At 55.7% G+C, this 18,782-nt stretch overlaps 1 protein-coding gene across 4 annotated transcripts in view; it reads right to left on the reverse strand.

The window, feature by feature from the left end:
* Positions 1-18,782, reverse strand: part of CARM1 (coactivator associated arginine methyltransferase 1) — a 44,108-nt gene that overhangs the window by 11,558 nt on the left and 13,768 nt on the right. For all 4 annotated transcript variants that reach the window (XM_038567269.1, XM_038567268.1, XM_038567267.1 and 1 more), the window contains exons 2-6: positions 7,057-7,182; positions 4,734-4,840; positions 3,701-3,805; positions 1,642-1,752; positions 388-565 (exon numbers count right to left, since the gene is read on the reverse strand). In XM_038567269.1, the coding sequence (XP_038423197.1) occupies positions 388-565; positions 1,642-1,752; positions 3,701-3,805; positions 4,734-4,840; positions 7,057-7,182 (627 nt within the window). The remainder of the gene's footprint in view (positions 1-387; positions 566-1,641; positions 1,753-3,700; positions 3,806-4,733; positions 4,841-7,056; positions 7,183-18,782) is intronic.

The following is an 18,782-nucleotide window of genomic DNA, read 5'->3' on the forward strand; positions in this document are numbered from 1 at the left end:
TGCCAGGAATGAAGACAAAAGGCCGACTCCTCGGGCAAGTGGCCACCACAGAATACCTTCCGCCCTACCACAACCCCCATTCCCAGCTAGACACTATCCCCACGACCCCAGGGCGTAGGATGGCAGAGGCGGCCCGGAGGCTCTCGGGGGGCATGCGGGGAACCCCCTCCATACTCTGGCTGGGCAGGGTAGGTGCATGTCTGGCCCAGTAGTCTCGAGGCCGCAGCCAGCTGGGGCGGGGTGGGGGCTTGGGGGTAAAGGCCCAGATGCCCCCAGCCCCCCAGGCTAGCAAGGGACAGAACCACAATCAGACCGACTGGGCAGCAGCCAGGGGCTCTGCGAGGGGACCCCCACGTGGCAGCCGCCCGCGCCAGCAGGGACACTCACCCCCGGGCCTCAGGTACTTCTTGGCGTGGAGGTAGCTCTCGAGCATGCGCTCGTTGAAGAGCATGTAGCCCATAGGCTCGGAAATGATGATGTCCACCTGCTCAGGGAGCGAGACTTCCTCCACCTTCCCGGGGATGACCACGATGCGCTCAGTGAGGTTGTTACTCTTCACCAAGACCTGCAGGTGGGTGGGGGTTCCAGAGGCGTCACGGGGACCCCTGCACCCAGCCACACCTTGGGTGGTCCCCAGGCCCCTCCTCTCAGGGGAGGGCTGCCACCCACCCACCACCACCAAACCTGCCCCTCGCCTCCCCCGCTGGCATCCTAACCATGGCCATTACCAGCCCCAGCCCTCTCAGAGCCTCTCCTGCGGCAGCTCCCGGTCCCCTGGTGTCACCTCTACCCTTCGAGGACAACGACTGATAGGAATAGACAGGCTGAGTGGGCTCTGCTACAGCCACCAAAGCTAAACTGGGACACACCCTCCAACCCAGCGATTCCAGTGCTAAGAATGTGTCCTACAGATATAACCGCATGTGAGAGAGGGGACACGTGTATAAGGGATTCGGCGCAGCAGGTGTTTGCATCGCAATGACCTCGAAGGTTAATGGCAGCCTAACTGCATCTAAACAAAGGTCCCGCCAGCCCTGGGGGCAACCGGATGCTCTGCGGCCAGGCCATAGAGAGGGTGAGGACGCTCTCTTTAGGTGGGGACACAGATCGTCCCAGACGTGCTGTCCAGGGAGCGGGGCTGTGTCAGAGGAGGAGCCGGGGACAGCTCTGGAGAGCTTCCACACAGGTCTGTCCCGCTCCCGGGGGTGCTGGGCGGCTGGGGCCGGGGGAGGGAAGCATCTTCAGTTTACCTAACTTTGTGGCTTTTGGGCTCTGAACCTTCGTAATAAAGGTTTCAGTACACGAAAAGAAAAAAAGCAAACAAAACCCTGTTGTCACCCACATTCCACGAATGTACAGGGGAGCTCAAAGTGGGGGCCACTGGCCGGGGAGCCAAGGTCCCAGTCCCACTCTGGTCTGTGTCACTGTACAATCCCCCCACCCTGGAAACCAGAGGCCGTGCAGCCTCTGAAGACAGCAGACCGGCCCCAGCCCCACGGGGAAGAGCACACGCCCTCAGGCCCACCCAGCCCTCCCTCATCCAGTAGGTTCTGGACAAACTAGAGAAGCGGGGTGCCCCGTGAGTGAACAGGCTCAGAGCCCAAGCCTGAGGACAGGCCGGGACCCTGGTGAGTGGCTGACCTCGGCGTGCTGGGCCATCGTGCTGGCCTCCACCGCATAGATCTTCCTCGCTCCAGCTTGGGCAGCGAAAAAGGAGAGGATCCCAGAGCCGCAGCCAACGTCCAGAACAATCTGGAGTAGGAGGGGGCAGTGAACACAAAGCACCAGTGACACGAGGGTGACCACGAGGAACATGCCTATCCTGGGCGCCCACTGGGTCAGACCCTCCCCACTGAGTGTGTTCCGGCCCCGAGGCTCCCTGCCTCGCCACCCAGGCTGGCTGCACCAAAGGCTGGCTTCTGAGAGCCACCTGGAGCACGTGGGAGCCTGTGGGGTGACAGGAGGGGAGTTCCGAAGACTGCTAGGATGCGAAGGCCATTAACACTCTCAGGCCAGATTTTGGGCCGTGCTCAGTCTCTGCAGCGCGGCGGACACCTAGAGCTCCCCTGGGAATGAGCTCTCACTGGGGACACCGCTGTGTCCTGCAGCACGACTGAGGCTCGGGGCCAGCCAGCCAGGCCTACAGGCCAGGCAGAAAGTCAGCGACCCCTGACCCGGCCCCACAAGGCATCTGGGCAACCAGAGAGGGGCGCCCGTGGAAAGCACAGATCTGACCAGTGGGGCCAAGGGCGGTGACACCGGGCAGAAGCTAAAAGGCGCCCTTGCAGGGCCTCAGCGGCCCCAGCAGGGAGGCAAGGGGCTCGGTGGCAGCATCTCCGCACTCTGTGCTGACTGGTGGCCGGCGGCTCACCCAGTGTGAAAAGCTGCCCCAGCCCCAGGCCCAGCTGTGCACCACCCACCGCAAGGGCTGCTGGCCCCGCCACGTGGACTGTCACAAGAGTCCAGGCTCATGTTTAGAACACCGACCCGGTCCCGGATCAGACTGACGGCTTCCTCCGGGCGACATGCGTGAGCTTTCTAAAGCAGAAGTGCTCCGGGAGCAGCAGCAGGCCCAGAGGGAGAGCCCAGGCGGCGTGCTTCTCGGAGATCCAGAGGAACCAGGCAATGGTCTCCACACTGGGAGAGTTTGGAGGGATGTGGCCAGAGGCAGGTGCACTTCCCAACCCCCAGTGCTGCCAACATGCTCACGCCAGTGCCCAAGAGAAAGGGCAGGATGCCGGGCCGTGGGGCTCAGGCCCCAGGGCTCGGGCTGTGTCCTGGGGCCACGGACCAAGCTGCCAGATGAGGCAGATCCGCAGAGACCATGTGGAGTGCCTCCCAAAATGAGCTGAGAAAAACACAAGCTCCCATTGGTTCAAAAGGAAAAACGGGCGCTTGGGTGGCTCAGTCAGTTAAGCGTCTGCCTTCAGCTCAGGTCCCCAGGGTCCTGGGATTGAGCCCCCACATCAGGCTCCCTGCTCTGTGGGGAGCCTGCTTCTTCCTCTCTCTCTGTCCCCCACCCCACCCCCGCTTGTGCTCGCTCTCTCAAATAAGTAAATCTTAAAAAAAAAAAAAAAAGAAAAAATTACAGGGATGCCTGAGTTGGCTCAGTGGCTCAGGGTATATGACCCCAGTCTGGGGGTTGACTCCCATATCGGGCTCCTTTCGAGAAGCCTGCTTTTCCCTCTGCCTGCATCTCTGCCTCTTCTCTCTGTGTCTCTCATTAATAAATAAATAAAATCTTTAAAAAAAATTATAATATATCCACATGACATACTGGTGTGTCCCAAGACATAGCGTTACATGGGGAAAAGTACTTTGCAGGAAGAGTCTAGGAAGGATAAGGTCCTATTTTGTAAATCACTGATTTGGTTAACTAATTCTGAAATACATAAGCTGATATGTGCACGGGGGAAAATTTGGGAAAAACCCTTACTGTTGGCAGTGGTGGTTTTCGAGGTAAACGACAGAGGCTTTCCATGCCTGCATCATACACGCTGGGTTTTTACAACAAGTAGTTTGCTTTTGTAACCCAAAAAATTCAAAGACAAACTCAATAAGCAGAGAAAAACAGAACTACAGACGAGGACACAGTGCAGCGGCTCAAGCCAGATGGAAAGGGCGTGAGGGCAAGCGGAAGGCAGGGCGGGCCACTGCACCACCGGCCAGGGTCCAGCTGGGGGGCGCCAGACGTGCTCACCTTGTCCTTGAAGTCTGTGTGGTTCTGCAGGATTGCACGCTGGTAGGTGCCCGTCCGCACGTAGTCCTGCATCATGTTCTGCTGCTGGGACAGGTAGCCATAAAACTGGAACAGAGACAGGCCAATGGCACAGAGGGCCGAGGTCCTGGCCGGCCCTGCGACAGAGGAGGGCCCACCGTGGGCCCACAGCTCCCTCGGGAGGCTGCACCCCCTCTGCCGACCTAGACCCCGCTGGCAGCTGCTGGCTGCTCCAGGAAAAGGAGCGGGAAGCCAGAGGCCCCAGGAGGGACACTACGACCATCACCATGGCCAAAGTTTGCAGCAGGATGTTGCCTGGACCTGGAAGCCACCCAGTAGAAGTCAGAATTTGCCATGGGATGGGGTGCCGGGATTGGGGGCCACCTGCCCCGTTTTAGGGTCCCCAACGAAGCAGAGTTGTAGACCAAATAGAACCCTAGAACTCAGAGCGCCAGGCAGGTGAGGTGCTGCGGGGTCTCTCTGTAAGACAACGGGCGATCGGGAGGCAGCATGGCACCCGGGCAGGGGCACAGGCTTTGGCATCAGGCAGACCTGGCTTCCCATCTTGGCTCTGTTGCATAATAGCTGTGTGACTTGGAGCAAGTCACTTAACCTCTCTGAGCCTCAGTTTTCTCATCTGTAAAATGGGGACAATAATAGTACTTACCTCCTAGGGTTGTTGGAAGGATCAAGTGCTCTGTACGTGTCAAAGTGCTTACACCAGTGCCTGACACGCAGCACAGGCTCAGGATAACTGTGCTATTGTTACTCAGAACGCCTGTGGACCTGAGCTCCACCTGCACTCACATTCTTCCAGAAACCCTCCTAGGCAGGCCCTGACATCTCCGTTTCATAGATGAGGAAACTGAGGCCCAGCAAACAGACACCTGCCCAAGGCTACGTGGCTAATAAGGGCAGAGCCAGGATGAGCACCCAGGTGGGCCTGCCCTGTGCTGTGCGGCCTCCCAGGGGCCATCCGGCGGCAACAGCCTGGCCAGGAGTGCCAAGTACCCACCTGGAAATACTGCACGGCAGAGGACTCCTCTGTGCGCTCGCTGAACACCGACCGCTCCAGGGTGTGTCCCCGACAGGTTTTCAGGATATTATAGAAGGAACAGAAATCTGGAAGGGGGAAGCCAGGTCATGAGTGGGCATCTCAGGGGTGGGGGCTGAGGGTCTGTCTAGGTGCACACCCCAACTCTTCTACCTTGAGCACACAGGCTTGGTGATTTCTTTTTCCCCAAAACGATGTTGAAATTTTTTTTTTTTTAATTTTTATTTATTTATGATAGTCACAGAGAGAGAGAGAGAGGCAGAGACACAGGCAGAGGGAGAAGCAGGCTCCATGCACCGGGAGCCCGATGTGGGATTCGATCCCGGGTCTCCAGGATCGCGCCCTGGGCCAAAGGCAGGCGCCAAACCGCTGCGCCACCCAGGGATCCCCAATGTTGAAATTTAAAAAGAAGCTGCCCCTTGGTGGCCAGCACAAGAAGGCAGGTGTCCTGCACTGTGGGGTGAGCATGCTCTGCGCAGCCAGTGGGGGTGAGCCTAGCCTCTGCCAAGCTAGCATTGGACCTGCCGCAGCCTGATCACTGTAAGCCCAGCCAGCAGCTCCCTATGGGGTCTGTGGGGGTGGACCTGGATGAGGGTGGAGGGTGGTGGAACAACAGTGTACCGGTATCTACTACCCTGGAACCGTAGACCCTAAAATGGTTAAGAGGACAAACTTTGTTCTGCATATTTTAACAGTTTTAAAAGTAGGACAGGGGCAGCCCGGGTGGCTCAGTGGTTTAGTGCCGCCTTTGGCCCAGGGCCTGGTCCTGGAGACCCGGGATCCAGTCCCACGTCGGGCTCCCTGCATGGAGCCTGCTTCTCCCCCTGCCTGTGTCTGCCCCGCTCTCTCTCTCTCTCTCTCTCTCTCTCTCATGAATGAATAAATAATAAAATCTTTAAAAATAAATAAATAAAATAAAAGTAGGACGGTATTTGTAAGGCAAAGCTCCTAAAAAAATGAAAATATGCGGTCTGGGACGATGAGAAAGTTCTGGAGGCAGATGGTGGGGAAGGCTGCACAGCAGTGTGAGCACATGCAGAGCCCCTGGACCCTACACTTAAAAAAAAAAGGTTAAGATGGTACATTTTTGTTATGAGTACTTTACCTCGATCTCAAAAACTGACAGAATTAAAAGGGAAAAAAGTCAACTCTAAATATTCATAAAACAGAAATTTACACCAATTCATAATGTGCACCCCTGGTGGTGGTTTTAAACACGGACTTTGGATTATTAATTTAAGTAAAGAAAGAAACGGAGCAGGGGGATCCCTGGGTGGCTCAGCGGTTTGGCGCCTGCCTTTGGCCTAGGGCGCGATCATGGAGACCCGGGATCGAGTCCTGCATCGGGCTCCCGGCATGGAGCCTGCTTCTCCCTCTGCCTGTGTCTCTGCCTCTCTCTCTCTCTCTCTCTCTCTCTCTCTGTGTCTATCATAAATAAATAAATAAATAAATAAATAAATAAATAAATAAATAAATAAATAAATAAATATTAAAAAAAGAAAAAAAGAAAAAAAAGAAACAGAGCAGGCTGAAGACGACCTCTGGAGAGAGGTGGCCAGTCACCGGGCTGCTTCCTCCACCGCCTGGCCTCCTCTGGCCCCCGGGGCACGGGTACAGCCAAGGGGGCTCCCAGGGAGCTGGCAGCGGTGGGCAGGCGGCCTCTCCACCTGGGCTCTCCTCCCAGCCCTGAGCCCATTGGGCTCACTGGCCTCAGCCAGCCTGAACCAGGCCCGGGTGCCACGCCTTGATGTAGTCTCCAGCCCCAGGCCACCTCCACTGCTGAACCCTCTCCACCCCCGAGCCACCAGAGCTCAATAAACCCTCCTCAGTAACTGCCTGTGTCCCCCTTGGGTCCCCAAAACCAGTCTGCTCAGAACCCTCCCATGGCTTCTCTATGCGCTCAGAACAGAGCTCAGCCCGCCTCAGGATCTTGTCTCGCCCCCATCCTCCACTGCTAGGAGGGCCAGGCCCCAGACTTCCCCACGGGCTCCTCCGTGAGGCCTGGGGTGCAGCCAGGTGGTAGGGCCAGGCCTCCTGAGCTGAACCCAAAAGGACCCAAAGGATTCAGCAAGGGAAGGTCTGGGGCAGTGTTCCAGGTGGCGAGGACGTACCCTTCCCACGGACACTTCTCTGCCTGGGAATAATTTCTGACGGCTCCGTGGGACAGATGGGTGGGCCATGATTTGACCAGGCTCCAGGTCCCCCTCCAGCCATGGCCAACGGCCTCAGTCACCTGGCTCTGGGCTCTCTGGGTGTGTGCCGCCGGGACAGAAGGGATACGTACCATTTGGTGTGGCGAACTGGATGAGGACACTGTTGCAGCCCAGGGTGATGATGAAGGACTGCTTGCCCACACGGCTGCACTCTGTCTCTCGGGACACCGAGCACTTAAAGACGCACACATCTTCATCTATGAAAGGAGACAGGCAAGCGTAAGCCAGCAGGTCCCTGGGCCAGCCGACCTTTGTTCAAGTCGTGTCCTTGCCATCCCTGCCTCCCTCTCCCCACAACACCCCAGGTTCTTCTGGGGTACCATACCACCCACACTGGAAGCACTGGCACGTGTGCCCTGCCTGCACAGCCCGTGTAGGGACACGGAAACAAAGTGTGTCTGTGGCTAGGAGGGCTGTCCACGGAGCGACCAAGGCTGAGAGTGGGCTCGGGGGGGCAGTAGCCAAGTACCATGTGCCCAAGCAGAACATCCTGGCCAGGGGGGTCCCTCTCCCAGCACCTCCGCTCACGGAGCACCTCCCGGTGCCCAGGCCTCTGCTCATCCAGGGGCACTGAGATGGGAAGAGAGGCAAGAAAAGAGCAACTGTGGCATGGTCAGAGGGCCGCAGGGACCCAGCTGGGGAGCTTGCTCTGTTATGTATGGGGGGGGTGTGGCGGTCAGCCTTCACAACTGAGCTGGCGGAGGGGCAAAGGTAACAAGAAGGAATTCCTGGAGGTGCTTCTGCTTCCTTCACCTGAGCCCCTGCCCTCTCGTACTGATGCGGCACAGTGATCAGGAGCATGGGCCCTGGAGCCAAACGGCCTGGATTCATGCTTGCACTGCTCACTATTTGATTTGAGTGGGTCACGTAGCCTCTCTGAGCCTTGGTTTTCTGATCTGTCAAATGGGGCTAATGGTGGGGCAAGCACGGGGCACAAAGCACCCAAGAGCTGCCACTATGACTATTAGTGCTCTCTGGTTCAACAAGTGTGTGCCCCCCACCCCCAGCCGGTGAAACTCAGCCTTCCCAGGAACAGGATCAACCAACACGCCCTGGAGGCCCTGGTGCAGTGCAGCAGGACAGACACAGCAGCTGGGTCGTATTCTTGGCAAAAGCGTCTGCCCTGGTCAACCCAGTGTCTACCCTGGTCCTCTCGTGATGATGCCAGATCATGGGGAAGTCAGCAACACAGCCCGCCTGCTCTCCCAATGTGCCAGGAGACAGGAAAAGGGCTGAAACTATTCCAGGGAATGGAAGACTGAAGACATGTGACCAGTGAAGGCCAAGGGGGACCCAACTGGAGCCCAGTGAAAACCTTCTCACCAGTTACAGAGGACAACGGAGGGATGGGAGTGTGGACCAGAGGTGTGAAAACTTGAAATGACATAGGTGTGACAACAGCAGGTGGTTCTGCACAATAATGCCCTCATTCTACGAAATGCGGAAGTACTGAGACCATTCTCGTGATGTCTGCAGCTTGCCTTTGAGCTCATCAAATAGACAACTGCGAGCTATATGCATAGAGAACAGCACGAGCGCAAGCGTGGCAAAGTGTCCCGATCCCTCCAGAAAGCCAAAACCATCTTGAAAAAGACCAGAGTTGAAAGACTCATACTCCCCAATTTCAAAATTATTACAAAGGTAGAGTAATCAAAACAGAATAGTACCAGCAAGGGAGAGACATATAGATCAATGCAACAGAATTAAAGTCAAAATAAACCCTTACGTTTAGAGTCAAGTTTTAAGATTTCATTTATTCATTTATTTATGTATTTATTTATTTATTTGAGAGAGAAGGAGAGAACACGTGCAAGTGCAAGCAAGCATAAGCAGGGGGGAGGGGAGAGGAGAGGGAGAAGCAGACTCCCTGCTGAGCAGGAAGCCTAACATGGGGTTCCATCCCAGGACCTGAGCCTAAGGCAAGATGATTAACGGACTGATGCTTAAACAACTGACCCAGGCATCCCTCCCATGACTTTTTTTTTTAAGTTTATTCTTCTTAGTAATCTCTGCACCCAATGTGGGTGCTCAATTTGGGGCTCAAACTCAAGACCCCGAGATCAAGAGTAGCATGCTCCACTGCCTGAGCCAGGCAGATGCCCCTGACTTTCAACACGGGTTCCAAGAGCATTCAATGGGAAGCAAATCATCTCAATAAATGGTACAGAGACAACTGGAGGTTCGCATGCAAGAGAATGAAGCTGGACCCGTACCTCATACCACATATAAAGCCTGACTCCACTAGATCAATGACCTAAATACAGGAGGTAAAATTATAAAATGCCCAGAAGGAAACGGAGGGGTAAATAAATCCTCCTGAACTTGAATTTGGCAAAAGATTCCTAGAGGTGGGCCGCTCCGGTGGCTCAGGGGTTTAGCGCTGCTTTTAGCCCAGGGCCTGATCCTGGAGACCCAGGATGGAGTCCCACACCACATCAGGCTCCCTGCATGGAGCCTGCTTCTCCCTCTGCCTTGTCTCTGCCTTTCTTTCTCTGTATCTCTCATAAATAAATAAATAAACAAATAAATAAACAAACAAACAAAAATCTTTAAAAAAAAAAAAAAAAGATTCCTAGAGGTGACACCAAAAAGCAAGAATATCAAAAGCAAAACTAGATGAACTCAGCTTCATCAGAACTGAAAAACTTTTGTGCATCGGAGGACATGGTCAAGAAAGTGAAGACTACCTACAGAACGGGAGAAACCACTTACCAATCATATACCTGATAAGGATAGTGTCCAGAATATATAAAGAATTTGTTCAGCAAAAAAATTAACATAGTTCAAAATGGGCAAAGGGACATTTGTCCCAAACAGATAGAGGACTGGCTAACAAGCACATGAAAAGATGCTCAAAAACCATGAGTCATCAGGGACATACAAATCAAACCATAAGGAGACACCGCTTCACACCCACTAGGTTGGCTATAATTTAAAACAAATAAGGGAAAATTACAGGTGTTGGCAAGGATGTGGAAAAATTGGAACCCTTACACCCTGTGAAGAACGTGGGAACGTGAAATGGTACGGCCACTGTGGAAAAGGAGCTGGTGGTTCTTCAAAAAGTTAAACATAAAATTACCATTTGACTCAGCCATCCCACTCCTGGGTATGTACTCAAAAGAACTGAAAGAAGTAGTCAAACGAATACCTGCATGCAAATATTCCAAGTAGTACTATTCACAAGAACCAAAGAGTGGAAACAACTCAAATGTCCATCAACTGCCGTCAACTGCAGGACGGAAACACAGAATGTGGTAGATCTGTGCCAGGAAGTGTTATTCACCTGTAAAAAGGAATGAAGTCCTGGGGGGCTCAGTCAGAAGACAGAGCAGCTCTTGACCTTGGGGTCATGGGTTTGAGCCCCACCCTGAGTCTACATAGACATTATTAAAAAAAAAAAAAAAAAGGTAAAAACAAAATGAAAAAAAAAAAACAAAGTCCTGATGCGGGCTACAACATGGGTGAACCTCAGAAATACCATGTTGAGTGAAAGAAGCCAGACACAAAGGTCACACACATGTGATTCCATTTATATGAAACATCCCGAAGTAGCTAATCCACAGCAAACTGGTGGCTGTCAGGGGCTGGGAGCTGGGAGGAGGGAGAATGGGGAGTGACTGCTTAATGGATGCAAGGTTTCCTTCTGGGGTGATGAAAATGTTCTGGAACTAGACAGAGGTGGTGGTTACACAATACTGTGAATCTTGTGAATCTACTAAATGCCATTGAATTGTACACTTTAATTTTGTTTTGTTTTGTTTTTTTAGATTTTATTTATTTATTCATGAGAGACACAGAGAGAGGCAGAGACACAGGCAGAGAGAGAAGCAGGCTCCCTGAGAGGAGCCCGATGAGGAACTTGATCCCAAGACCTCGGGATCACACTCTGATCTGAAGGCAGCCGCTCAACCACTGAGCCACCCAGATGTCCCTGTATTGTACTCTTTAAAGAGGTTTGGTTTACGTTATGTGAATTTTATCTCAATAGAAAAAGAAACACAGGGCAGCCCGGGTGGCTCAGAGGTTTATCACCACCTTCAGCCCAGGGTGTGACCCTGGAGACCCGGGATCGAGTCCCATGTCAGGCTCCCTGCATGGAGCCTGCTTCTCCCTCTGCCTGTCTCTGCCTCTCTCTGTGTGTCTCTCATGAATAAATAAATAAAATCTTAAAAAAAAGAAAAGAAAAGAAAAGAAAAGAAAGAAAAGAAAAGAAAAGAAAAGAAAAGAAAAGAAAAGAAAAGAAAAGAAAAGAAAAACATTCCCTGTGCATGAATGCATATTTGAAGGCCTATGGGTGTTCACTGGCTCCCTTGCCCCCTTGTACAGTCTGAGCACTGGACCTGGGCCCTGCGGGGCCAGCCTCCTGACCACAGGCTGGAGAGAAGAGCATCCCGGCAGGCCACCGGTACAGGCTCATGACCACACTGCACCCATAAGGAACCCCTCCAAGGGGCTCCCAAGTCCAGCCGTAAGTGGGTCCCAGGAAGGGACCTCAGGGCATGGTGCTGTCACCCACGTCCCTCTGGGGCAGGAGATAAAGCCAATCTGTCGGCTGCACCAGGGTAAACAGCAAGCAGATCAAGGAGGGCCTCTGTTTACGAGGCACCCTGGCAACCCAACCAGTTGCCTGAGGCACCCCTGCAACCTGGCGCCAGGCAGGCAACCACAAGGACCTGTGGCCAAGTGAAGCGTGGCTGCATCCAGGGAAGCCAAGCTGAGGGTGACCTGACCTGTCCCATCATGGCAGAGGCAACCACCGCCCATGGAGCCAGCCTCTTGTGAGAGCCACGGCTATGCCACCCCACAGACTAATCCCTAACACACAGAAAGGACTCAGTAAATATTTGGCAAAAAAAAAGCGGGGGAGGGGGCTGGACCATATTCTATTGTGTATTTAAAAGACTCAAAAATCCAAGCTCTTGGAGTCCTCCAGCGCCACGGTGGGCCAGCTCCTGGTCTGTGCACAAGGCTTTTCCCCTCTGCTTGCTCTGCCCCCTCAATGGGATGGGCCTTCAGGGCAGGGGTTGAGGGGTGCTCTGTCTACCCCTGCCAGAGGACAGCCCACATGGGGCTCCAGCTCACTCACTGCCCAGGGTCACCCAAGCCCAGATGGAGCAGAGCTAGTATGCACACCCTGTCTCCTGGCCGGCTCCCCAGGATGGAGGGCGGGTGTCCTGGGAGAGAGCTTCTCCTCCCAGGAAAGAGGGCCTGGAACCCACAGGGCCTGGATCTAGCAGTGGCGATTAGGTACCCACTCCCCAACCCCTACACACACACACACACACACACACATACACACACAAGTGCCTCCATCCGTCAGGAAGCCTCCTGGTAGACTCAAAGCCGGCACCTTCCTCTCTAGTCACCCCTTTATCCAGCCCTCACTGGGTGAGCCAAGGAAGAGGCAGGAGCGACTTTGTGCTCTGCCTCCAGAAACCAGCTGAGAAAACCAGTCTGCCCTTGTCACACAGGGAACATACTGAGGGGCTGTGTGGACATGGCCCAGAGAGGTGGGGGACAGGAAGCAGGAGAGGGCTTAGCAGGCTGCCAGGATGATTTCAGCGGGGCGGGGGCAGGGGCGCGGGGGGGGGGGGGGGGCACAGACAGGGCTGTCGTCCGGAGGCTGCACTGGGTTCCTGCCGATCGAGGTCAGCAGAGCTGGGGTTTCTTCCCTGCAGTAATATGATCAGGCGACGGCGCTGGGAACAGGCCCCGTGACTGGGCCGTCTTCTCTGGAGAGGCTCTCCCAAGGCAGGGGCTGAATGGAGGAGCGTGCAGGAAATGAACCCAGACTCGGGAGTATTAATCATGCCCCAAATGTGTCTGTCCTGCTCTTGGACCCAGCCTGGCACCGCGGGCTGGCCTCCCACCCGCTACAAGGTAGCATGTCCAGCTGAGGCTCTGAAGCCAGGGGACAAGGGGCCAGAATACCCAGGAACAAACACGGGGCAAGCTCGCTCAGGGTGTGCCTGCGGGAAGCCGGGGGTAGGAGCCTTCCTGCATCTTGCTCCCCAGGAAGGCAGGCCCCTGTGGACCCAGGTCACAAATACAGAGTTCCCACAGGAAGCCAGGCCCAGCACCTGCCCACCCACCCATCCCTTGCTGACACGTCACTCTGTCCCTACGCTTTCCAGGTGCCACGCTCTGCTCTGTGCTTTCCACAGAGCCCTCAGAGCACCTCTGTGGCTAGCTCCGTCCCACTCAGATGAGGAAACAGGGCTCAGGCAGGTTAAGTATCTCACTCAAGGTCCCACAGCAAGCGAGCGGCCGAGCTGACTGGCACCAGGATCTGTGCTCCTAACCAAGGTGCTGCACAACATCCCTGTGCTTCCGAGGGTAGGTGTGGGCCAAACTTCCTCTGTGAAGGAGCAGGAATAAATACTTTTGGCTCTGTAGGCCATACAGTCTCTGCTACTAGGACTCAACTCTGCTACAGCCCAGATGTCAGTGAGCGGGTGCGGCTGTGCACCAATAAAACTTGGTTACAAATCCAGCAGCAGGTCTGGAGCTACAGGTGCAGACAGGTTGGCTGCTGAGCCCCCTTTCCACCCGCTTCCTTGTTGGCTCACTGGATGTTGAGATGTGGAGACACCCTCCCTATCCCAGAGGGAGTGAGGACAGCCAGGGGTGGGGGCAGAGGGATGAGGATGATCGCGGAGTCCCTGGCATTGCTGCCAGGGGACCCAGGGCACTGCAGGATCCTAGAGACGGTGCCTGGCCCTGCTGGGACAGAGAGTGGAGGAGTTCTCCAGCAAGAGGGAAAGAGGCACCTGGGAAGGCAGGGGGAAAAGGAGGTAGTGATACTGTGATTTATTACAGAGAGGCGGCACAGAGCTCCTGAAACTCTGGGAATGCCCTAGGTGAGAGGAACAATAAAAGTGTCTTCTGTGATGCATTCAAAATCCCTTGACCACTTGGGTTTCTGTTAATGAGGTGACTTCCCGTGAAAGGATGGAGGCTAGTTGCCAGGGGGACCAAGTAATTAGAGGGCTGGAACTTCCGGTCCCCCTCCTAGGCCTTCAATGGCCAAGGACTTAATCATTCTTGTGAAATAAAATCTCCATAAAAATACAACCCACAGGATGGAGCTCAGAGAGCTTCCCGGCTGGTGAGCACCTGTAGATGCTGCTGAGAGAGGGGAGGGGCGAGAGGGGCGCCCCTTCCCCACACACTGCCCTGCGCATCTCTGCCATCCAGCTGCTCCTGAGTTCTATCCTTTTACATTAACCACTGATCCAGGAATGTAAACTGTCAACCTGAGCTCTGTGAGCTGCTCTGAGGAGGAGGCCCTGGGAACGCCAGATCCACAGCCAGGGAGCAAGAAGTACAGGTGACACGCCGGGACTCGGGGCTGACAGTGGGGATGGGACACTACCTCCAGGCAGGCAGTGTCAGAATGGAGGTGACTCTAGGTCACGTAGCTGGTGTGGGGAGGCCCCCACCCACACACTCAGTGATCGGAAGTGTTCAGCATCAGTACTGAGAGTCCGCAAGACACCCAGGAGGCAGGAGGCACACTTCTCCTCAGAGAGGCCCGGCAGGGAGCATGAGGGGACCAGAGCAGTGTGACTATGGCCATGGAGGTTGATGAGTGAGACTCCCGGGCCCGAGGGGCAAATCTGGGTCTCAGGAGACTCGGGGGTCCAGCCACTCCCACAGCCATAGGTAGCACCTGGAGGGACCGGGTGCTGAGAGGGTCTTGGGGACAGGGCTGGAGCAGGTGCAGGCTGGGCAGGAGATGATGGAAGAAGGGAAGCCAGCAGCTCCCTGGAGCTGTGGGGCGGTGGGGAACAAGCTGCCTGCTACCCACTCATCACAGAACTGACCCAGACACCTCCTCCTTGATGGCTCCCTGGGCAGCAGAATCTGGGGAAGCCTGAGGCAAAGGGGCCTCCCTGGTCCCAGGCTTGAAGGGAATGCCCTGCTCACCATATCGGCCCTGGGCCCACCCCACAGCCTTCGGAGGAGGGCTCCAAAGAGTTGGCTGATTCAGTGAGACCTGTCTCAGGGGCACCAACCAGATGGTCCCGGGGAGACATGGTGGGACTCCGTCACCTTCCAGTCACAGCGTCTAACGTGGCCAATCTGCTGTAGCCCTTCTCTTATTTAGACCTCTCCATGGTTTCCCAGAGCCTTCTGGAACAAGTACAAACTCCTCACAGGGCTCACAAGCTCCTGTCAACATCTGCAGCCTCCTCCACGATCCCAGTGGAGCCAGGCTGGCCTTCGCCACCCCTAGACTGTGGGCAGGATTTATCTTTGGCCTCCGTGGCTCCTGAGATGCAAGACATACTTCCCCTCTTTTCTCCTGTGTCCCTGCCACCTCCTCCTTGAGGCCCTCAGGCACTTCCTGAACAGGTCCCCATCACATGGCAAGTCCTGACTTAATGCCCCCTCACTCCGCATCTGACGACCCAGTGAAGCACAGACCTAGGGCTCTGCACGTGGCTGGGACAACGCCCAAACCAAGGGAGCACTTGGGGGATGCTAACCTGCATGCTGGCCCCAGGGAATGGGGTCCACGTGCCCAGGCCCTGACCCAACAGCACATGTGACCTCAGGAAGGTCACTTAACCACTCAAAGACACTGGGCCCCGTGCACCCACATAATAATCTTCCTGCCCACACTGCCTTCCTTCCCTTTTCTCTCTGCAACAAGCAGTAATGGAACATGCAGAAGGTCACTGGGTCCTTCAAGCTGGTCAGACCTGGGTCAGAGGGACCCAGTGGAAGGACAAATGCCTGGAGTTACATCCCACCCCACTCCTCACCCATGGAACCTTCCATCCTCATGTTAAGACGAGGGAAGGTGTTCATGGAGAACAGAGGTGGGGGAGGACAAGACAGGAAAGCAGCCACCAGCTCAGGAGGAGAAAGGGCCACATTCCAAGTCCTTGCCTCTCAAGCAGGGAAACTATCACAGCCACCAAATGAGGCCTAATTAAAGCTATTTATCTTGGCAGACTTGGGGCATAGGGGGGGTGGCAGTGGGTAGAATCACTTGTCCAAATGTGAGGTCTTTTACTAAATCACCTCCTGCCCCCAAACAAAACACAGGCTGTGCACCTTCCAGAGAAAAATATGCCACTGTCAAGAAAGGCAGGTGAAAAGGAGGATGAGGCACGGAAAAGTCAAGGTGCTTTTGTGGGCTCATCTAGCTGCAACCTTCTCTGCTCAGGGCATCGGCTCAGTGGGCAGCTCTTGTCTGCAGCCCCCTCCATGCAGAGTGCAGCCCAGGGGGCCCAGAGGTGAACAAGACCCTGGCCCTGAGCTCCAGCACTCATGGGAGCCAGGGGGAGGCCGATGGGCCATTGTGGAGCAGGCAGGGTGAGAGGGACCAGTAGGAACCCCCAGGGGGAGGGGAGGGACGTGGTGGCCCAGCCAAGTCAGGCTCCAGGTGGTGCAGGGCTAGCCTTCCTGAAAGAGCCTCCTGGGTCTCAGAGGCCCCCAGGACCTGGGAGCAGTAGCCGAGTTTCCAAACTCTGGACACCAGAAGCTCCCCCCTATCCCTCTGTGGTGTGGCGTCCCTGTGGCTGGGAGAGGAAAGAGGTCACCCTTGGCTCAACCAGCAGGGAAGACCAACATGGGCAGCGATTAAAATGACGGGCATCAAGGAAGACCAGGGTTCAGGCCCAAACTCGCTACCCTCCGACTGTGTGATTGTGGGCCTTCATTCCCTCATCTATCAAGTGGTGACGATGACACAGCCCTCGGGGTGATAGGACACGACCCACCTGGAAGCTTGATCGGCGCCCCCCTGCCTGCCTTCACCCCCAACCTCAGGAGCCTCATCCGGGGAGTGAGGATAAAAAGAGGATAAAGTCCCTCCTCACCACGCAGATGCCATGAAACAGTAAGGGTGGCGGTTTGAGTACCAAGTACTCAGCAGCCGGAAGCGGCCACTTTGCGCTTCGGCAGATCAGCCCCACTCTAGGAGAGAACCCAATCCCGGGAAGCCTATCCTGGCCCGGCCTCCCTCTCAGCCCAGTAACCTAAGCCCGCTCCTCCAGCTCTGTCCTGGGAGATGCTCCACACCGCTGCCCAGTACCGGGGTGTCTGAGGACCAGGAGGTCACCTGGGGCTCCCCTGCCCCGGTCCAGCCCAAGGGGGGCTCCCAGCCCTCCCCACAGGCACCCAGAGCGCCAGGCCCCCTGGCAGCTCCAGTCTGTGCATCTTTCCAGGGCCATCTGCCAGAGGCTCCCCACCCCCAGGAACCCCAACTGCCAGCCCTTTGGGGCGGGGTGGGGGGCTTATCCTATAATTCTACTTGCCAGTGTCTGTGAAGATAAACCCAGACCCGGGACTGTCTAAAGCAGCTGAAATCCCAAACACCCAGTGACCAGAGAATGAGGTGCAAGCAGGAGCAAGCCGGCAGAGGCTGTGAGAGAAAGAGAACTGTAAAACCTAGGCGCCAAGGGTAGAATATTGGGGGGGGGGGGGGGGGGGGTGCAAGCCTGCACTGCATGCCTGGGGGCTTTTCTCAAGAGAAACACTGATAAAATGACTTCAGTAGCTGCCTCTGGAAGGGAGGCAGACGACTCTGCGCCAGGCACCCTTCCTCTCCCATTGTTTAACCCTGCAGAACTTTCAGCACAGCGGGCTCCTGGGGAGAGATTTATGCACTTGGGCCTGTGTGCACCTGAAAATCCAGGTGGGAAGGTCACACAGAAGAGGACTGGTGATATGGGGGCGGGGGGGGGGGGGGGACAGGCCAGGACTAGGAGGGAAGAGAAGGACTTTTCATGTTCAGATGTCTACCCTGAACACAAAAGATAACCAGACAAAAGGCCATGGTGATGGCAGGGTAGACCCGGCGCCCAATCCAGTCCTCTGGGGTATCCCCAAAGTGAGCAGGTCTGACCACATACCTCCCTCAACCTGCTGGAGGGGCAAGACAGTGGGAAAGGGCTGTGACCCCAGGGTCCTTCTAAGGTCAGACGATGGATGGCATTGACCTCTCAGCAATGGCTCTCTGCCGGAGCTGACTGACGCCCACACCCCTCTTAGCGTGATGGGGGAGGGGCAGCAACCCCTGGAGACTCAGGTCTAAGCCAGGGGCACCAAGGCCCACAGTCCAGGCAGCTGTCACCCAGGGAAGCCCTCCTCCCCACATCAAGGAGGCCACACAGTGAGGCACATCCCCAGAACTCCAGCTCACATCAGACTAGGTTGGAATCTGGGCTCGGGCTCTGCCACCTAGAACCTCACGCTCCCCCCACACCTAGGCCTCAGCTTTCATGCCTGGAAAGCTACGTTAGCACACTGCTCACTACTATCGTAGGGACTAACGCCCCCTTCGTGTCCAGCCCAAGACCCATGGGTACACAGGTGTTACTGGTACGAAACGCCCACTTCAGTTGCCCTGTCCCCAAGGCATTCTGGCCGGAGGCAAAGAGTAGCATCCAGGAGAGAATTCTGGCCTCCACCCCCCAGCCCCCACCCGGCCAGCAGACCAGCTGGACTGAGCGCTCCTCGGGGACAGGGGAGCAGCCATCTGGCCGAGGCAGAGAGCATGGCCAGCTTCACACAGCACCTGGGAATGTCTTCAGTTTAGGCCTCGCAAGTTCCAGGATGGTCTTTGGGCAACTCACAACGGCCCCTCCTGAAGGAGCACCAAGTGGAAGGGACTCACCTCCTTGCAGGTGCCACCCCCCCCAGGAGGAGATGAGATGGGGGCCCTCGGTTCTATCAGCAGCGGTTTCTTTAGTCAAGTAGGGATGGGGGTGCACAGTGTTGACCGTACCATCCTTTGTTCCTTTGAGAATACACACAAGGACTCAGCAGTAAGCCACCT

Source organism: Canis lupus, chromosome 20 (genome assembly GCF_011100685.1).
Source record: "Canis lupus familiaris isolate Mischka breed German Shepherd chromosome 20, alternate assembly UU_Cfam_GSD_1.0, whole genome shotgun sequence".
Taxonomy (NCBI): Eukaryota; Metazoa; Chordata; class Mammalia; order Carnivora; family Canidae; genus Canis; species Canis lupus.